At 39.0% G+C, this 18,848-nt stretch overlaps 1 protein-coding gene across 5 annotated transcripts in view; it reads left to right on the top strand.

Annotated features, from left to right (window-relative positions):
- Setbp1 (SET binding protein 1) overlaps window positions 1-16,603 on the top strand; it is a 361,289-nt gene extending 344,686 nt beyond the window's left edge. For all 5 annotated transcript variants that reach the window (XM_074069901.1, XM_074069903.1, XM_074069905.1 and 2 more), the window contains exon 6: window positions 11,198-16,603. In XM_074069901.1, coding sequence (XP_073926002.1) covers window positions 11,198-11,820 — 623 coding nt within the window. In that variant the 3' untranslated portion in view covers window positions 11,821-16,603. The remainder of the gene's footprint in view (window positions 1-11,197) is intronic.
- The last annotated feature ends 2,245 nt before the right edge of the window (window positions 16,604-18,848 follow it).

Raw genomic sequence — 18,848 nt, 5'->3', positions numbered from 1 at the left:
ATAGTTTCCATCAATATACAGCTGTAAGTGTCTACGCTGGTATTCTCAGTGACTCCTAATAAGTTCTAAACTCTTTTTTGTCATTGAAACTCCACTTCTCCCACAGAACAGTTTGTATTTCTCAGTATTGTCTAAATTTCACAGTATTTTTTTGCCATAGCTTAGAGACTCTAAGCAGCTAGTGGTACTCTGAAGAAAGTAGCAAACAGCTGAACTATGTGAGGATCTAATTTAATTTACAATAACATGAATCTCCTTCCAAAAGTCCTTTTGTGTCCCACACACAGACTCTACAGAGTAGATGGTAAGTACTGGTTTAAATCAAGTCACATCCAGTGACTTGAATTCAGAAAAGTCAGCTGAACTCTGTGCTAGTCACAAGGAGAGAGAAATAGAATTTAGTGTCCAACACAAAGTGAGGCTCCATCAATATTTGTTCCAAGAATGAATAAGAAAAACTATGAATAAGCACTTAGCAAAACACAGTGTAAGAGAAGGGATAAATATAGATTAATCCCATAATCCAAGCACAGGACAGACTAAGTGAAGTGTTATCAGAAACATTACCAGCACTGTTTAGAAATTTTCCCAAAGAATGGAACAGAAAGATTAATATTGAAATGGGAGAGCAGGGCCAGCTTTCAGAAAAAGGACTTACTGGAAATTTTGAAGAATAGGCAGGATGTACTAGGATGTAAGGTATTAATATAAAAAGCTTTAGGACTAAATTATAAACTGAATTGCAGTGGAAATTTGGAAGCATTGGAGCCACACCAAGTATTATTTGGTTTTGTGTCTTTTTTTTTTCCTAGCTAGGGCAGGATAGTTGCATCTAGTAAAAAATATACAACACTTTCCTCCCTATCCAACATCAGACTTAATACCGTCTCTGACACAGATAGAAACAGTAGAATTGGACACACACTTGTACGTCATGCTAAGTTATTGTCTGGGGGGGGTTTCATCCATCATCTACTAAGCAGATAGACACACGAATATGGGAAAATCTAAAGCAGTGGGTATAATTCTTAATTGTTTTAATAAGGAATATAAGGACACTTTACTGTATAAGTTGACAGTGTTTCCTTTAAAAACTTCAATAAAAAGAAAAACAGTAAGACACATTGGAGTCACTTGAGTCAGGCCCAGGAAGAGTTAAAGGGACAGTCATTAACTTTGAAAGTATTCAAACCCTTTGAGCACCCCTAAAAATCTGAGAAAATAAAATGAAGTTTCAAATCTTTGACAACTGACTAGAACATTGGGCCAAAATCAGTAAAATTAAATCTTTCAGATTTAAATAAAGACTTGCACTTATGCTAAAAAAATTCTATGTAGCAATGGCCAAGTTTGGTGGCAGTTTATATGAAAGTATTTAAGGGAGCTAACTAAGTCTCCATGAAATAAGAGCCAATAGTTTAATGTTACTGAGAAATACATACCTTTTTTTTAATGTAGCCTTCATTAATTTAAGTGCTGTGCCTTCAGATCACAGAAATTAATTTTGTAGTAAACACTTCATACTTGGAAAACAAGTTCAATTGTGGACACTAAAATTCAAGATGTTAAAATCTCCAGAGAAGGGTGATTAGAATGGAATATAATGTTGAATTCATGTCATAGGAAACACAGATAAAGGATTTGAGGATGTCTTGACTAGAACAAAGACGACTTGGAAGTAGATGCCTCTTTACAGACTGTTTTTATTCAGAAGTGATGATCCTTTCAGGAAATTAAGAGGTTTGTCACACAAGGAGTAACAAGTTAAGACTAGAACCTCTGCCAAGCATGGTGGTGCACACATGTAATCCCAGCTATTCAGGAAGTGAAGACAGGAGGATAACAAGAGCTAGGCTAGCCAAGGCAAAGTTAGCAAGACCATATCCCAAACACAAAATAAAAACCAAAGGTCTGGGGGCATAGATCAAGCGGTAGAATGCTTACCTCACTAGAGCCTTATTCTTCTAATACCCTTTCAATTTATTCTCCATCAGGTTGCCAACAATAAGCCCAAGTATTACATAAGCAAATGAAGTATATTATTAAGAGTAAGAAGAAAGCAAAACATAGATATCTGCTATTTTATACAAGGATGCTCAACAAGGATTTATTTCACCTGAGCCTACACATTTAAAATGTAGAACTTTTCCTAAGATCACATTGTTTATGTGGTGTGTTTGTTCTTCCCTGTATTGTTCTTTTCAAAATTCAAAAGAGAAAAAGAAAATCTCTCACAGTCAGTTAAGAACATGTATGTGTAATAAAGAATTATACACAGGACAGTATTTGCGGTTAAGGAAAAGCTATACCAAATTTGAGGAAAGAAACATAAAGAGCCGTTTGAGAGGGTGTGCCCACCCCCACTCTGTGGCCAACCAGCATGCTGCAAGACTTCAGAGATGTAGCTCAAACTGTGACATTAGCTCCATTTCTGTTCATCCTCCCTTGTTGTCCAGTCAGTGTGCTGGGGCTTGAGCCACATTGCAATAAATGGAATCCAAAGTTGATTGAAACAAAATAGAGCTAAATGAAACCTTGTGTTCTTCAGTTTACCCGTGTCACCACTCCCAATTCACTCCTTAACAAAAGCCTAGGAAGCAACTCTGACCCTATCAAACATCACCCCCATAGAAGCTTCCAGACTTAAAGGACTTTTCTGCTGATCTGTGGTAGGCAATCCTAGGATGAATCACATTATGCTTGGATGAAAAATGCCTCGTGCACCTTTTGAGAGCTGTAATCTCCTTTCCTTATTCTCTGATCTCTGAGCTCTCTCCTTCACCCAACTTTCTCAAGCCTTCCAAAATCCTGTTATCTTCCTAGAGTTTCCTTGAGCAACCTAACAATATCCTTACTAGGTTCAGACTCACTCTCAAGTGAGCTGGTACCACCTTTATCTGTCCAAAGCAACAGGTGATTTGAGTGAAACCCCAAGTTCATAATTGATCAGAGTTATGCTGCATGCTCAAGGAAGTCAAGGATTCTGAAAATCTAAGGACCAGGACCTCAGAATTGCTGAACCAAATAAAAGATGTCAGCCTCCACTTTCATTCTAGAAACCTTCTGAGGGTACAGCACTCTTCTGACTGCCATGGGATTGACTGCTTTTCAATTAGTAATGCCTTGGGGGATGTAAAGATTAAAGCTAACAATGCTCAATCTGTAGAAGGTACAGTCTGAACAGTCCATCGGGAAATATTAACCAGGCATCTACTTTGGAACAGGAACCATCCTTTGAATTTTGAGGAGCATCAAAAGCGATACATGTCTATCTACCTTCAAGGAGCTTTCATGCATCTTAACCATGAGCTCAAAAGGAAAGTTCTTCTGGGATTAAATACTAAGTGAATAAGTCAATTCTTCAGCAGTTTAAAAAAAAAAAAAGAAAAATTTTAGAGTAGTGAACTCCAAATTTTTTTAATCGTGTAGTGATATCAATGACAGAATTTTAAATAATCATTCCATTTAAATACATACTTAGAATATATGCACTTTTTTAAGCATAAACTTTAAAGGATAAGATATTCCCCAAATAAATGATATTTTAATAATAATTTTAAATTTCATCTAACCAGTTACTATTAGTGAAACAAAATATTCTGTTGTCATCAAAATTTTTTACCAATTTTACGATATTTTTAAGGCCAGAAAATTGATTTTCCATATTTTTTAAATCTTGGATTTTTTTAAATACTTGTGATAAAGTAATCTGAAGGTCTAAATCTGAACTCTGTTTAAATATTTGTTGTTAGTCGATGTAGTTTAAAAGGACATTTCATATAGATACAGCTCCAAAGAAGAAACTGCATTACTGACTGTGCTTAAATCCTAACACAATTTTTCTCAGTCTCATCCATCAGTTAGGTTTGTAGTGGAATTTGGCTAACCATCTTCGATGTTGCACTGTTTTTTTGCAGTTCGGGTGTTTGAATACCAAGCTTTGCCCTTGCTAGGCAAGTGCTCTTTCATGTGAGCCATGACCCAAGCCCTTACTGATTTAGTTTGTTTTTAGGCAGAGTCCCATGCTTTTGCCCAGGCAAGACCTCAGACCTCAATCCACCTACCTGGGCTCCTGAGTAGCTGAGACTACAGACATGTGCCACCATGCTGAGCCAAGCATTGCACTTTCTTAATGCAATTTAGTCCAAATCTCTTCAATTCTTCAATTAGAAGTGATTTAAGGGATTTTACAGGGTAATATATTTTCAATAACAAATTTGCCAAGCAATGAAATATCTCCAATTACCTACCAAAAATGCTCTTTCCGTAAGATGAGTTTATTTCTTAAAGCAGTTACTTTCTGGCCCACTTTATCCTAAAGAGACAAATAAGTGTTTGTGTGTGTGTGTGTGTTTTAACAACTACTAAGTGACATTACTAACAGCCCAAGGACAACACAGAAAATATGAGAATATTTAGAACCCTTGTTTTCTTACCCAAGAAAATTACCAAATTCATGAAAAAGGCAATTCTTTTATACAGCTTGCTATGAGGTAACCAACATAAATCTGTGTGATATGTAACATATTCCGTGGACAGTCTTCATCTTGTTACAAAGTATTTTGAATTTTTTCTGTTTAAAAGCCTTGTTTTTCTAAAATTAGCCATGTAGACTGAGCTGCTCTAGCATTTAGAACACAAGATATTGACAACACTCTGAAAGCAACACACTGGTGAGATGTCCCATCAACAGGCACGTCGTCCCTAAGTGTATAGGCCAAGTGAGGGCATCACCCTGGTCCCATATTTAAAGCATTAGAATGCTAAAGTGCTAAATCTAGTTCTTATTTTAGGTAAAATATAAATAATAAAGTGTGAATTGTTAATATGTTCTTACTATAGCCAAGTAAATAACCTTAGTTCCTCTTGGGGTAAGTGTAGCCCAACTTAGGAAGCTAAAGAGTCAGAGGAAGTAGAGAGTATGCAAGATGGCGGAGTCAGGACAGCACAAGACAAGTTTCTAAATTCCTAACACCATTATTGCCCCCAAGAAAGTACAGTGAGACACTCAATGCTGATTGGTGTTCTTTCCCACTTCAGACACCACACACACACATTCTCACACCTACACACCCCACTGCCTCACCTCTCCAAGAGCCAAGCCACCTGCTTCACCTCCTATCCTTGTCCCAAGAAAAACATGATATAGGATCTGACCATAGGCCAGCAGCCGTTGCTGCTGAGGTAGGAGGCTCTTTCACAGTCGACAACCATGAGGAAGCTGTTGTTCAAGTAGTCACTGTGCTTTGAACATACAGGTCACAGTCTCAAAGAAACCTCAAAGTATATTAAGGCAACTTTAAGAAACAGAATGGAAACAGTGCCATATCGTGACGAATCCCTTACATCTGCTAACTCTTAACTCTAAATTACTGCTCTAAACATGAAGGGCTGTATTGTAGCACTTGTGTTTATACCCAGCAGCCACTCAGATGTCCCCTGCCTTATAGGGGCCCTACAGCAAAGGCAACTTGTCATCTTTTTCAAAAGAGTTTTGAAGGCCAGGACTGTAGAAGGTTCATTTAAATTCACAGGATGGAGGAAGAAAGTTTACATGCCAAGACAGGTTGCCTCATACTTCCCATTAAAAAATAAAAAAGCATCATTAGGAGAATAAAAGACCATTATTGAATCAAATCCAAGTACAGAGTACAAAAAAAAGAAAAAAAGCCCTGAACAATTTACATTGGAGAACATGAGACAATGGAATTCCCTTGAGCTTGTATTTGCTGACCATGTAGAATGTACCAGCTCCTGGCTGCTGTATGAATGGCCCTATGCTGGGAACTCTGAAAGTAGAAAGAAAAGATGTGCCCTCTGCCTACAAAGAACCTTCTAACACATATCAGCCCACAAGCAACACACACTGTAGCTCTCCATCTTAGTTGAGGCAGATGTTGTTCAGCTCTCTCCATTCTGGAAAGCAACTCACTTCCAGGCAGTTGGGTCTTCCTCAATATCTCCCTGCTTCCCCTCTAGAACATTCAAACAGGAAGAAAAACCTTAAAGAGTCTAGAAATAAATTTACCTCCCCTCCAAGATTCCCAAGTCTTTTTTTCTAAAACTGAGATGTGTCTTGCACATGGGCAAAGTACAGTCTACCAATTTCTTGAGAACCATCTATGTAACTAAGCCTGGTTAAACTTTGTCTTGGCTCACAGTGCCTTTACTGCATCCATAAGCCTGTGAACAAAAATCATGGCTAAGCCCATTCTTCAATTATCATTAGAGATGTGGCAAGAATAAAAGAATAATGATGAACCAGTCCTCTGATAATGGGTGAAAAGACATTCTAGATCTCAACCAAAACCAGTTCAGCCTTTTTTGTGGCAATTTTAAGGGTCTTTGAAGCTATATGTATTGCAGAGTTATGAAGAAATTAATTTGCATTTTGCCTGGGCCACTCATAATAAACTTAGCAGAGTAGGCAAAATATAGGACAATTATAGGAAGGAGAACAAATATGGAATCAATCTTGCAGCAGGAGCCTTGAAATTATGAACCAGCAATGAAACAATCTGAAGAGAGAAAAATCTGTAAAGATTTAGAGAAATCATAAGCAACAAGAAGAGATTTATGAATCTTAAGCCCTGCCAAGTCCAAAGTCCTCTTCCCACCACATTAGGATTTCAAAATTATTAGATGGAATAAATGTTATAGAAAGTTGCCCCACATTTTGGGAAAGCAATTCTTAATGAATGTAGGAAAGAATTTTAGTAATTTTGAAGTCCAGAAGGGAGCTTTGAGAGTATCTAGTTCATTTGTCTAATGTAACAGATAAAGAGAGGCCCAGGGAGAAGAAGGGCTTGTCCTAGTTCACCTCCCTTTCCATGCAAGGTCATTTCTACTATGAAGCACTCTGCTATTGTTCACACACAGGAATAACAACTCTGAACTGAAAGTTTGGATAATAAGCATAAGGAAAAAATAAACTTCAGATGTCTAGTAGATATAAAAATTCCAAAGATTACAATGTATAAAAGGGATACTAAGCTGAAATGCTATCTGTGGATGTGGGTTCATGACGTGTGAATTTGGTCACAGCGTGAAACACAGAGAACTCATTCAGTCTGGGGTACTGTTAAACCAGGAGGGACGTAACCAAGGTGAGCTTTCTAGGGAAATGATGCCTACATGGCCTTTATTGAGGACGTCTTTTATTCTTCCACAATTATGTAGGTAAAATAGAACCCCAAGAGGGTGAAAACCAGAGCTCCATCCAATCCTAAAATTCTGGGAAATATCTTTTTTGCCACTTAGTCATAATTTTTTTAACCTTGTGTTATGGAAAATAACAAGCATATACCAAAGCAGGCAGAATAGGATTAATAAGCCTCATGCATCCCTCACTCAGCAACAACAGTATCAATTCCTGACCAATCACCTTTCATCAATACCTCTACCTACTTCCTTCCTTACATTTTGAAGCTAGTCTCAGCTATCATATAAGTATCTCAATATGCATTTCTAAAGGATAGGTACTCAAAAATAAAATGACAATCAAAATGCAATAGCTATACCTAAGAAAATTGGCCATAATTATATTATAAAATGCCTAGGATTCAATTTTGAATTTATTTCATGATACCTTTTAAGAGTTTGCTTAAATTGCCATCCAAATAAAGGTCATCATATCTGTTTAGTCTCTTTCTAACTTAGTTTCTTCCTCCATTCACCCTGCAATTTGTTTTTTGGATACCTGGTTGTTTAACTAGAATTTCTAATAGTCTCTGTTTTACTGATTGTGTATCAGTGTGCCCTCTATTTGAAGGTGGTATCTAGCTTGATCTCTGTATTTCAGAGTGGTTCGGCCTAGAGCTGAGTTGCCCATAAAGTAGCCACGAGGCATATGTAGCTATTAAAATTAAATGGTTAATTGCTCATACTAGCCATCAAAAAGTCTCAGTAGCCACAGGTGGCTAGTGACTACAGTGTGGGAATAGTGCAAATAAAGAACATTTTCACCATTCCAGAAGTTTCTATTGGACAACTCTATGCTAGAGCTTTAGTAAAATTCTATTAGGTAGCTTTGAAGCGAAGTAGATGTTAAGATCTCTACCAAGTCCTTGGCAAACAGGTTTTTTCCTCAATATAGTCACTTTAAACCTCCACAGTTGGACATTGAAGATGAAATAAGAATTCAAGGGATTGGTCTGTGAGTTTTTAAATTCATGTTAATGATATACTTACAAAGACTTGGAATTTGCTTTTTCACTCAACTATTTTAGATTTAACCATGTTCCTGAATATCTTTGTAGTATATCTATTTAAAGAGATACATCAAATTGCATTGTTTGAATGAATCACAATTGATTCATTACCTTTTAATTAAACATTTGTATTGTACTCACTTTTCTGTATATGCACTGAGCTTCAAATGACGTCCTTTATGTCTTTTGCATCACGTTACAAATGAGCAAAGGAGGCAGTCTTGACATGGAATTGTTGGGCATTGAATCTGTACATCTTCAACTTTTACAGCTACAGCACCATGGCTATAAAAAGTAATTATGCTCTACCAACAATCCCAGTTCCTTACATCACTGCTAATGTTAGGTAGTTTTAGACTTAATTTTTACTAGTTATGTATTCACATATATGAAATAAATGAAATAAAATAAAATTGCCAGCGTGTGATAGAAAGGGAGCGGGAACACAGACTCAGCTCAATCTATAATGTTGTCTTTCTTTAAGAAAAAAAAAATAACCTAACACAGCACCAGGCTTAGTGGTGCACACCTGTACTCTCAACACACGGGGCTGAGTCAGGATTGTGAGTTCAAGGACAGTCTGGCTAAATAGTGAGTTCAAGGGCAACCTGGGTTACATAGAGAGATCCTCTCTCAAAAAATAAAATACAATAAAATAATAAATGAAGCAAATAGAATAAAACATTTATACTCATTAAATGTGAATGGAGGTGAAAAAAGTCACATAATTTTTAGTACTTACTGTTTGGTGAGTTTACATTGTCAGAATTAATTTTGATTTCATAAGCATTTTTAATGCAAGGACAAAAATTATGTGGCATATCAGAAATTTTTAAACATGAGGTTATCTATTAAGTTTTTAGGTTTAGTTTGGTTTTTTATTTTTTTAATTTTTGGCATTTCATTCTAAAAAGAAGAGGGACAATATAGTGTCCTCAAAATAATCTCCAGCTCATGGAGTATTTCAATCACACTTCACTCATGAACTATGTAGACAAAACAAATGACTTATGTTTGATAGGAAGCCTGCTCACTCCTACTGTCATTATATTTGCAGCAGTCACTTTAAAAATTCCAAACTAGAACTCCTTTTAAAGGATGTGCTATAAGGCAGCAATCATTAGTCTGATTTGTCAGCACAGAAACAACTTTTAAGTCCTGTCCATGAAGAAGGCACCATGCTAGGCCCTGTAAGTGACACAAAGCCAGACAAGAATGGGTCCCTGCATCTGAGAACTAATAATTGAGCAACCTTTTCTTTTTACCAGACTAACTACAAAAGTTTTATTTTTATAGTCAGAAGCTCGCTCTGGCTTTGTTCTATTTTGATCTTTATAACTTATTTTAAAGATCGCTCAGTAGTCATTCATTGCTCAGTCAGTCTGGCTGACCTTTGGCCAAAAGCGGTAGCAGTTTGACCTGGCCTATGGAACTCAGCGCTTCCCACTCCGTGAAGCTAGTGGCATAAATAACTTCAAATAAAACCCTCCTGGAGATCTGTGATGGCCACAGCATGGGGGAGAAGTGGGACGACGGGAAAGAATGAAGTGGGAGTACCCAAGAACAAGTGAGAGTGGTGTCCACGTTTTAAGTATTTTTTTTCCTTCTCTCCCTTAAGATATTTATTCTCGCTACTGGTAAGTTAAAAAAAAAGGGAGGATGCAACAAACCAAGATGTTAAAAATTAAATACTTCCCTTTTAGACCTAGGTCTCATAAGTGGCCTTTTTTGGCGATGCGCATTTAGGAAAAATCACAACAGCAAAGAATTCAGTGAGGACACACACTCCTTAAATTTACAGATTGCCGCAAGGGGTGGCCAGCGTGGAGGAGAGCACTGTGCCCGTGTGGGTCCACACGTACATGTGAATGCGTTTGCGCGCACACAGTTACACACGCATGTGCCTGTGCTCAAACAATAAAAGGAGAAAGAACGATCTAAAAGGGCGAAAGGCCGGTTACGTCTTGAAGCCATTCACACTTTATGATGTCTGAACTTCAAAACTAAGCAGTTCTGAAGGCCATTTAGTGGCACAGTACAGGACTTCCTGAGAAGTTGGGCTCATAAAATAGAGGCGCATCTGGCCACCAGCACATGAAAAGAGCTCTTTGCAAGCAGCGTTTCAGCACGGGGAGTGTAAATGATTCAGAAACACCTGGCCGATATTTCCCTTGAGGTTCCCAGAGGGTAAACTGGTTAAGAAGGATTCTGTTAATTGGACATCACCAGGCAACTTGACAACTCCAGAGCATTGGGGGGAAATGTTGAGAGACTGTGCCATCCCAACTAGAGTGTTCAGGAAATAACCCCCGTCATGAGAGGAGGAGGGTTAGGACAAAATAGTTCCCTTACATATTCCAGCATCAACAAAAAAAAGGCATAGTCTAATGCTAAGTCAAATTGGATCAAGTGTCAAAGGGATGAATTAAAAATGATAAGAAAAATAATGGGAAATTTGTACTTTGGCTCTGCAGTTGCCCCAGAACAAGTGTGAACCTCAGTTTCCACATATTTAAAGTGGGGATAATGGTATTTTACTTAACTTTGAGGATTGAGATAACATAAACAGAAATGCTTTGCACATATAAACGAATGTTCAACCAATGTTTATTTTTACTATTTTTGGTTTAATAAATAAAGAGAAAATAAAAAGTACTAGATACTGAGTCACATCTGTGGCTGTATTTTTTTTTCTTTTTTATCAGCATAAATTAACTGTACAAGGGATTTCATTATGTTTCCATACGTGCATATAATGGACTTTGATCAATTCCCTCTATTACTCTTTCTTATAATAAGATAACTGTTTTTGGCAATACTGAGGATTGAACCAGGGACCTTGAGTAATGGTAGGCAAGTAAGCGTTCTATAATTTAGCCCTCAATTCTTACAGCCAGATATAACGTCAGTTATGGGAGGGGTGGAAATCCCGAGGTTTAGACAGCTTGGATTTGGTGCTCACTTTCTCCTCTCTCCCCCTCCTACAGCCAGCTCCTCCCTGAAGAAGCGATTCAAGCGTCGGGAGATCGAAGCCATCCAGTGCGAGGTGCGGAAGATGTGCAACTACACGAAGATCTTGTCCACTAAGAAGAACCTGGACCACGTGAACAAGATCCTGAAGGCCAAGCGGCTGCAGAGACAATCAAAGACAGGCAACAACTTCGTCAAGAAGAGGCGTGGGCGTCCCCGAAAGCAGCCCACCCAGTTCGATGAGGACTCCAGAGACCAAATGCCAGTGCTGGAAAAATGCATCGACCTGCCCAGCAAACGGGGCCAGAAGCCCAGCCTGAGTCCCCTCGTGCTGGAGCCGGCCACCAGCCAGGACACCATCATGGCCACCATCGAGGCTGTCATCCACATGGCCCGGGAGGCGCCGCCCCTGCCCCCGCCGCCGCCCCCTCCTCTGCCGCCGCCGCCGCCCCCGCCCCCGCCGCCGCCCCCTCTTCTGCCCAAGACCCCCAGAGGCGGGAAGAGGAAACACAAACCTCAGCCTCCCGCGCAGCCCCCGCAGCAGCCGCCCCCGCAGGCGCAGCCCCTACCCCAGGAAGAGGAGGTGAAGGCTAAAAGGCCCAGGAAATCCCGAGGCAGCGAGAGTGATGCCCTTCCCTAGGGCGGGTCTGGGCGTCTGAACCTGGGGCGGGGGACTGAAATGTTGCAAGTGCAGTGAACGGGGTGGGGGCGGCTCCCCCACTGCAAGGGACACCGCTGCCCTTCTCTCCGGAGGCTGGGCAGGCAGGATCAGGCCAGATGACCGGGTTGAGCCATCTATCAGGAGCTCTTGGGATAGCAAAGCAAGGGGGACGCCTCCAAATGCAGCTTGTCTGTGCCATACAGCTGTTCCCAACCTAGCAGCACTTCAGTGTGGCTGGGTCCTTCCCAGGCAGCAGAAGATCCACCGAGGAGTGAGGGGCAAGAAGCTGGTGCTCTGACAGGCCACCTAACATCCCCTGCTCCCATCCAAGGTGCACCCTTGATTCTGATTTTATTTGCTGACCAGAAAAATCGAAAGGGAAACACCCCCTCCATTAGGAACCAATCCAAGGGGAGTAAAGCTGCGAATTTGTCAACTGGCTTTGTTATAACCCAATTTTACTTATTTGGTTCTTATTTCTTTTTGGTTTGCAAGCTCTGCTAGGCTTTGGGGCACCGACATCATCTTTCAGGTGACCTGAATCTTTCCGTTAACAATACAGTTTCTCAGATGGAATCCTAGGATCGGAAGGTGGAATGGTAGTGATAGGCGACCTTTGACCTGCATTCATATTCTTCTGTATGCCGCCTGTATCTCACACACACTGAGTTTTGCATCCTCTGTACCTGCTTTTCCTTTGTCCATTGTATGTCCATGTACACTTTCCTTACCTTGCTGCCTTCTTTTTCTTGGTACACATCTAAATAATGTAAATCTTTCCTGTGTTATAAAAGTTCACCCTTGGCACACTCTCCCGAGCAACGTGGCTTTGAATCCCAATCATTGTGAAAAAACTACTCAGTATTGATAGAGCCTTTTAAATAAGTGACTCAGCGCAGCCAAGGGATATGTTGACCCAAGTGTAACCAGGTTATTTTTATACTTAAAACATATCAATGGAGAATGGCAGGATAAAATGGTTTTAATACCCCACAGCAAATGGATTAACTAACAAGCCGCCCAAAATTAAAAAACCCAGATCCAACAGAAGAAAAATGTCTTAGCAATGTCTTGGTATGTGATTTTGTTTTCATACAAAGAGCTGTCATAGGTTGTTGAGAAAAGGAAACAAAAAGACAGTACAAAAAGTCCATTATCTCTTGATAATTATTTCTTAAAAGCAAATGGGAGCAAGTGTTCTTATCTAAAAAATAAAAATAAATGTTCAAAGGGTATCACCACTCCAATTGTATCAAGCCACCTTGGACAAAGTATCCAAATTGTGGTTGCCTTAATACACTAAAACATTTTTGTACATAATGTAATTATAAATCTATCAGTCTGCATGGATGCAAACTGTGTGTGACAAATCGTCTTTTAAATGGTCAATTTCAACTGTACATTTCTCATCCAAGTTGTACACTAGCCATTGGTTTAGCGTGGACAGATATTCCATCTCTATTACCCATTTCCACAGCCCAAGTAAAACATGTTAAGACTCAGAATGAATATAAAGTTATCCCATTGCAGTAGATGTTTCTTAAAAGTCAAATGTGGAAATTTCAAAAAGTATTTTTAATTTTCTCCCTTACTCCTCCCCTTACCTTCCCCAAGCCATCAAATACCTGGCATGGTAGATTATAGAAAGAGACACAGAGAGAATTAAATATTCTAATGGGAATTAGAATCCTGGTTTACCTCCAAATTAAGTTTTTTTACGGGAAGTTGAGACCAGCAGCAACTGTATTATCACGTGGGAGCACAATATTATTTCCTTAGAGAAAGATGGATCTTTGTTGGGAACATAAGAGAGTAAGTGATGAGTCGTCTATGAGAGCAAATGTTAAAATCTCAAGTTAATATGCTTGCAAACATTGCTGCTGTGTCGTGGCACCAACAGTTGGTTGAAATTACCTACAGAGCCATCTCCTTGTGTGCTGTCGCAATGGACTGCACACCATTTGCCGCCCACTAGGTCAGTTGCATTTAATCCTAGCAATATGTAAGTTTAAAGGATTATACTTTAAAGCTTATATCCTAGATACTCAGTCTGTGACCTGCGTTGACCTTTGGCATTTCACACAAGTTGAACAGCAAAATCAAACCAGCCATTTTCAATCTGTCATTCCTGAGCCATGTCTGAGTGGTTCCAAAGTCACCAGAGAGGAAGGTTTAAATTAGCCCCTCTCACCCTACCAGTGCTATGAAATAGTAGCCATTTTCATTCCAATTAAGCCATAAAGAGGTTTCTCTTCCTGTTGGATTTAAAAAATCATTTCCTTCATTCTTTCTTTTTCACCCTTTGTCCTTCCAGTTCTGTACAGCCTCCCAACCAAGTCTGTAAGCAGACTAAATCTTGCAGAAAAGAGCAAGCTGGTGCTTGGTAAACTTCTTAGAGGAAGTCCCAAAGTTTAATTGGCATTAACCTCTAATAGGTGAGAGATACCAAATAACTTTGGGATACATTAGCATTTCTGAACCAGTGAAAGATATTCCAGGACAGAGACAGCAGAGTTGAAGCTCACACATGAATTCGATTCTGTGGTTGGCCTGTATGTGAAGTGCAAATGCAAATCCTCCACATGAAATCCCTGAGGATACTTTGGCAAACTGCAAAAGAACCAAAGCTGAAGCATGCTAAACAGCAGCCTGGAGATGAGAGTAAGTTCAGTTAGCCATGCAATGATGCACCACCACCCAGTGACTTTCTCAATGTCACATTACTCTTTTTCTTCTGCCTTCGTAAACCTAACTCATCTCATCCATACAACCATTTCCTCCTTTTCTCACTGCCCCTCCTTCCTTAGTTTCTCCTCTCCTACCCAGGCTCCCCATCGGACCAACCAAGTTTCACATCTAGTTGGTTACAGAGCCAGGAAGAGAACCCCCAGCTTGTTTGACCTGGAATATGGAAGTCTTGAGCCACCCAACATGGCCTTCTGGGTCTGCATTTTTATTTTGAGATGGGGTTATTTGGGAGGTACAAGACTCCATTTATATCTTCTCAAAATATTTTATAGTAAGAAAAACCCTTAATTTTTTTTTTTCTGGAAAGCTCTCCATCAAGCAAGTATAAACCCACTTGTAGTACAAGGGATCCAATTAGAAATAAGAAGAGGATGAAACCTAGACAAAATCTCCTTGAAGGTGTTACTGGATCTTTAATCCACTGTATTAAGTGGCTAGGATGTCACTTGCTTTGCAACCCCTTCTCTCAAATGAGAGGAACAGAGTTTTACTTCCTGAAATAGACTAGCTCTGGGTACAACCCAAGGAAGAAAGGTCAAAGGGAAAGAGAGCATACAGGGTTGCTCTGTGACTTGGCAGGCCCAGAACTCAGCAGTCACTGACAGCCCAAAGAAGGTGACTAAGGGCTGGCAGAGATTATCATGTTAACTTGGCTGCTGTCTGGAGTGGAGGCCATGTTCAATGGCAGTCAGAATTTGTGTCTGCACATTGCTGAGTCTATAAATATGATAAGCAAGTGGTGACAGAATTATAGTATAAGATGATGCATTACATGCAGATCATAAAGGATTTGGTGTTAGGACTTAAGTAGAAAATCCCACTCCTAGCTTATTACTCAACAATATTCAGATAATGAGCTTTTGAAGAATTTTGTCCCCTATCACTAGGAAGATTTACCTGGGAACTGTCTAAAATCTATACATACATTTCCAAAGCCTTTAAATGCCAACTGTAGCAAGGAGGGGGTGGTGGCAGGAGCTAAAATGCCTCAAAAGCCATTTAAGTGTTCCATTGCAGGATTTTCGGTACTACTCATTATGTAAAAGTAGATAAATATAGACATTTTTCTTGACACTACCCTATCATATCATAATGGTCCAAATGCCAGAGCTTACAGGTAATGTCATCACAGTGCCTAGAAACTCAAACTGTAATATACCGTAGCATTTTCTTGGTGTTTCTTAAAGTTTCTTTCCACAATACAAGGCTCCCTCTGCCTCTTGTTTCTTGGAGCGTTCACCCCCAGAGGAGTCTGCATTCCCTGTTGGACTCAGTCACTTGGGGAACAGTCTTAGAAGCACATATTAACCAAGGAAGAAACTTCCTGGATACCTATTGCCCACTTGCCCAGGTATAATAAACACTAAAGGGGGGAAAATTGAGACGAGCTGCCAACTGGTCAACTTGAAAGGGCAGTTTCACCTTAGAGTGGTGTCTTTCTTTTTCTTCCTTTTCTAAAAAAAAAATCTATTTCTTAAATAATAATAAATGCACATGATGTGTTAAATATGTACATATATATTTCAAAAGGAAAAAATGGGGCACAAGATTGTCTTACAAGTCGTGCTGGCTAATTTTTAGTTTGTATTCATAAGTGGTTTTTAAAAGCCTTTTTAAAAGTGTAATTTGCATGTTCTACTTTGATTGTATGTAAACATATTTTAGAACAAAAAATGTATTTGTATTTTATTGAATATAGAGGCAAGAAAATTGTACATTGTTTGAAATGTTCTTTTTGTAACAGTTTTTATTCATAAAGCATTTTTGTACATTTAAAATGAACATGGACTTGCTGTCATTTGAGGCGTAGCTACATCTGGCATGCTTTACTGTCATGCTCCTCCATGGTCTTAGATGTTGGGTTTTAAACATTTTTTTCTAAAAGAAAGCTCAGTCTTTTTCGCTACCAGATCAGGTTAGCACAGTATAGAGCACTTAACTATTAAAAAAAAAAAGTTAATCCTATTCATATGTTATTCATTGTGTGAAATTAAAGACATTCAATTCAGTCTAACATGAGTTGTGAATTCTTTTGTTTTATTTTCCATCTGGTTCACATCACTATGCAGTTTAATAGCATTTGGGGGTCTTTGCTCACACCAACTGGATACAGAATCATTGACAAAATTCTAACCAAACTTCTGTCTTGTATGATGTGGGGAAGTACATTGTGGGCAAGATTTGAGTGATTTGCTGGGTCTGTGTTCAGAGAACAATGAACATGTACAGAGAGCATGTCCACTGAACTACTTGGACATCCAGCCATGACTGAATCATAGGACTATCATACCCTTGATGACGACAATGAAAAACCATTAATGAAAAAGCATTAATGAAAAGGTAAGATGTTAAAAACCCATCTTATCTTAAATTCTCAGAAGAATTTAAGATGGATGGAGATTTAAGTTTGCTTCCAAAATATCCCATGAAGTCATTTATCCAAAGGATGGATCCCTGGCTATGGCTGGACTTCAAGTTTTGCTGGAGCACTAGGAAGGAAGGGTTAGTTGATAAACCAGTTACTGACAACTCACCCAGTGTCTACACTGAGCATCCTTGCTCTGAAGGACCTTAAACATTTATATTCAATCAATGAACTAGCACTTTAAACAGAATATGCCAAAGGATAAAAGGGTGACACGGTCTCAGAGGAAGAGAGGAGCCCTCCACTTCTTTCTTCCTTCTCTTCCCACATTTCCTGTTCAGTTTTTAGTTTCTATTTAAAAGCCTGCTTTAAAATATAATTTGCACGTTATAATTTGTGTTAAACACATACATTTATGTGTCTTTTTTTTGCAGTCTTTCTCTTCTAAGGTGTCTCTTCCCAAAGCCAACAAGATAGGTAGGAAATGTTAGGAGGAACTCCTCAGCTTTAACCTTCAATGTAAAATTCATTATGACCTTCAGTGTCTGTGGCATGCACAGTAGAGTAACACGTCAAGTGGAATGGGTAGGTGTCTTCAGAAGTAGACTCGCAGGGCAGCCTCTAGATAATAGAGCCTTGCACCTTTGGTGGTCTCCTAAGAGTAGAGGATTTCCTCAGCAAACCCAAATGATTGATTATGCCCTCTTTCTTCTCTTATCTCCTATCTTGTGCTGAACCAGGAAAAATTTAAAGAACTATATAGTCCATTTTCTCACTCAGACTCATCAGACTGTTAATATTTCTGAAAGCAGCAGTGCCTTCTGAGTGTCCCTAATCTCTTCCTACCAGCTTTTTTGAGTGAGGACAAAGCTGTTGCCTTCAATTGGATTGGCTCAACTTCAGAGTTTTAAACCTGCCCATTGAGTAGCAATATGCTGACAAAGGGAGTGTCAGTATATAAATAGATGGGGGAAGAACTATACATTTTTCTAATTTTTGTGCAGTTCAATTGTATTAATTTTTAAGATCCCATTCCACCAGCCTAGCAAAATCTGAGTTCCAGTCCCATGGAACTATTTTTCCAAATTGGAGGGGAAGGAAGTAAAGGTCCAAGAAAGCTTTACTCCAACTTCCTTCTAAATTGTTTCTCTAGGCCAGGTTCTATTTCCTTAGTTTCTGAGCATTTCAAACTCAAAATTCAGAAAGAAAGATTTTTAATTTTTTTTTCTTTTGCTTGTGCTGTCAGATATGTGCCCAGAGGGGATGAGCACCAACCAGCCTAGCTGCCTATATTGAGAGAAGAATGGAGGCATCAGCAATCTGTTATGACTTCAAAAACCTGTCAGGCATAGGCAGGGAGTGGGAACAATGAGATGTACAGAACTAAAGGATTAATATGAGGTCATAAAAGGCTCTTATAGCTTAGTCAGGCTAATGAATGGGTATGGAAAGGATTGGTGAGGTGGGAAAGAAAGTATGCCAAAGTGTTGTACAGTTCTATTATTACTATTACTAACATTTTGACTTTCATGGGAAATGTCGATATTGCTTGTAATTATTATTGAAGTGGCAATACACTTTCCTGTCATGAAAGCTTTCAATTTCCAGGATGAATTAAAGGAAAAATTGGTTCCAAAGTGTTATTCACATTAACATATGGTAAAATTGGGAAGTCACAAATAAGAAATGTTAGAAACCACACATATTCTCTCAATATTAAGCTTGATATTTTAAAGCTTCATTCTCTTCTTTTCAGCACATATAGTAGTGAAATAAGAATCAAGAGACCTGGGATGTGTTCCTGTTTGGTTGCTAAAGAGCTCTGTCCCCAGGAGCAAAATACATTCCTACTTTATAAAGTAGGAAGCTTAACTCTGTGACGTCTGTAGCACTC

Source organism: Castor canadensis, chromosome 4 (genome assembly GCF_047511655.1).
Source record: "Castor canadensis chromosome 4, mCasCan1.hap1v2, whole genome shotgun sequence".
Taxonomy (NCBI): domain Eukaryota; kingdom Metazoa; phylum Chordata; class Mammalia; order Rodentia; family Castoridae; genus Castor; species Castor canadensis.
The sequence above is the reverse complement of the archived record's forward strand: the minus strand, read 5'-3'. Positions and strand labels throughout refer to the sequence as shown.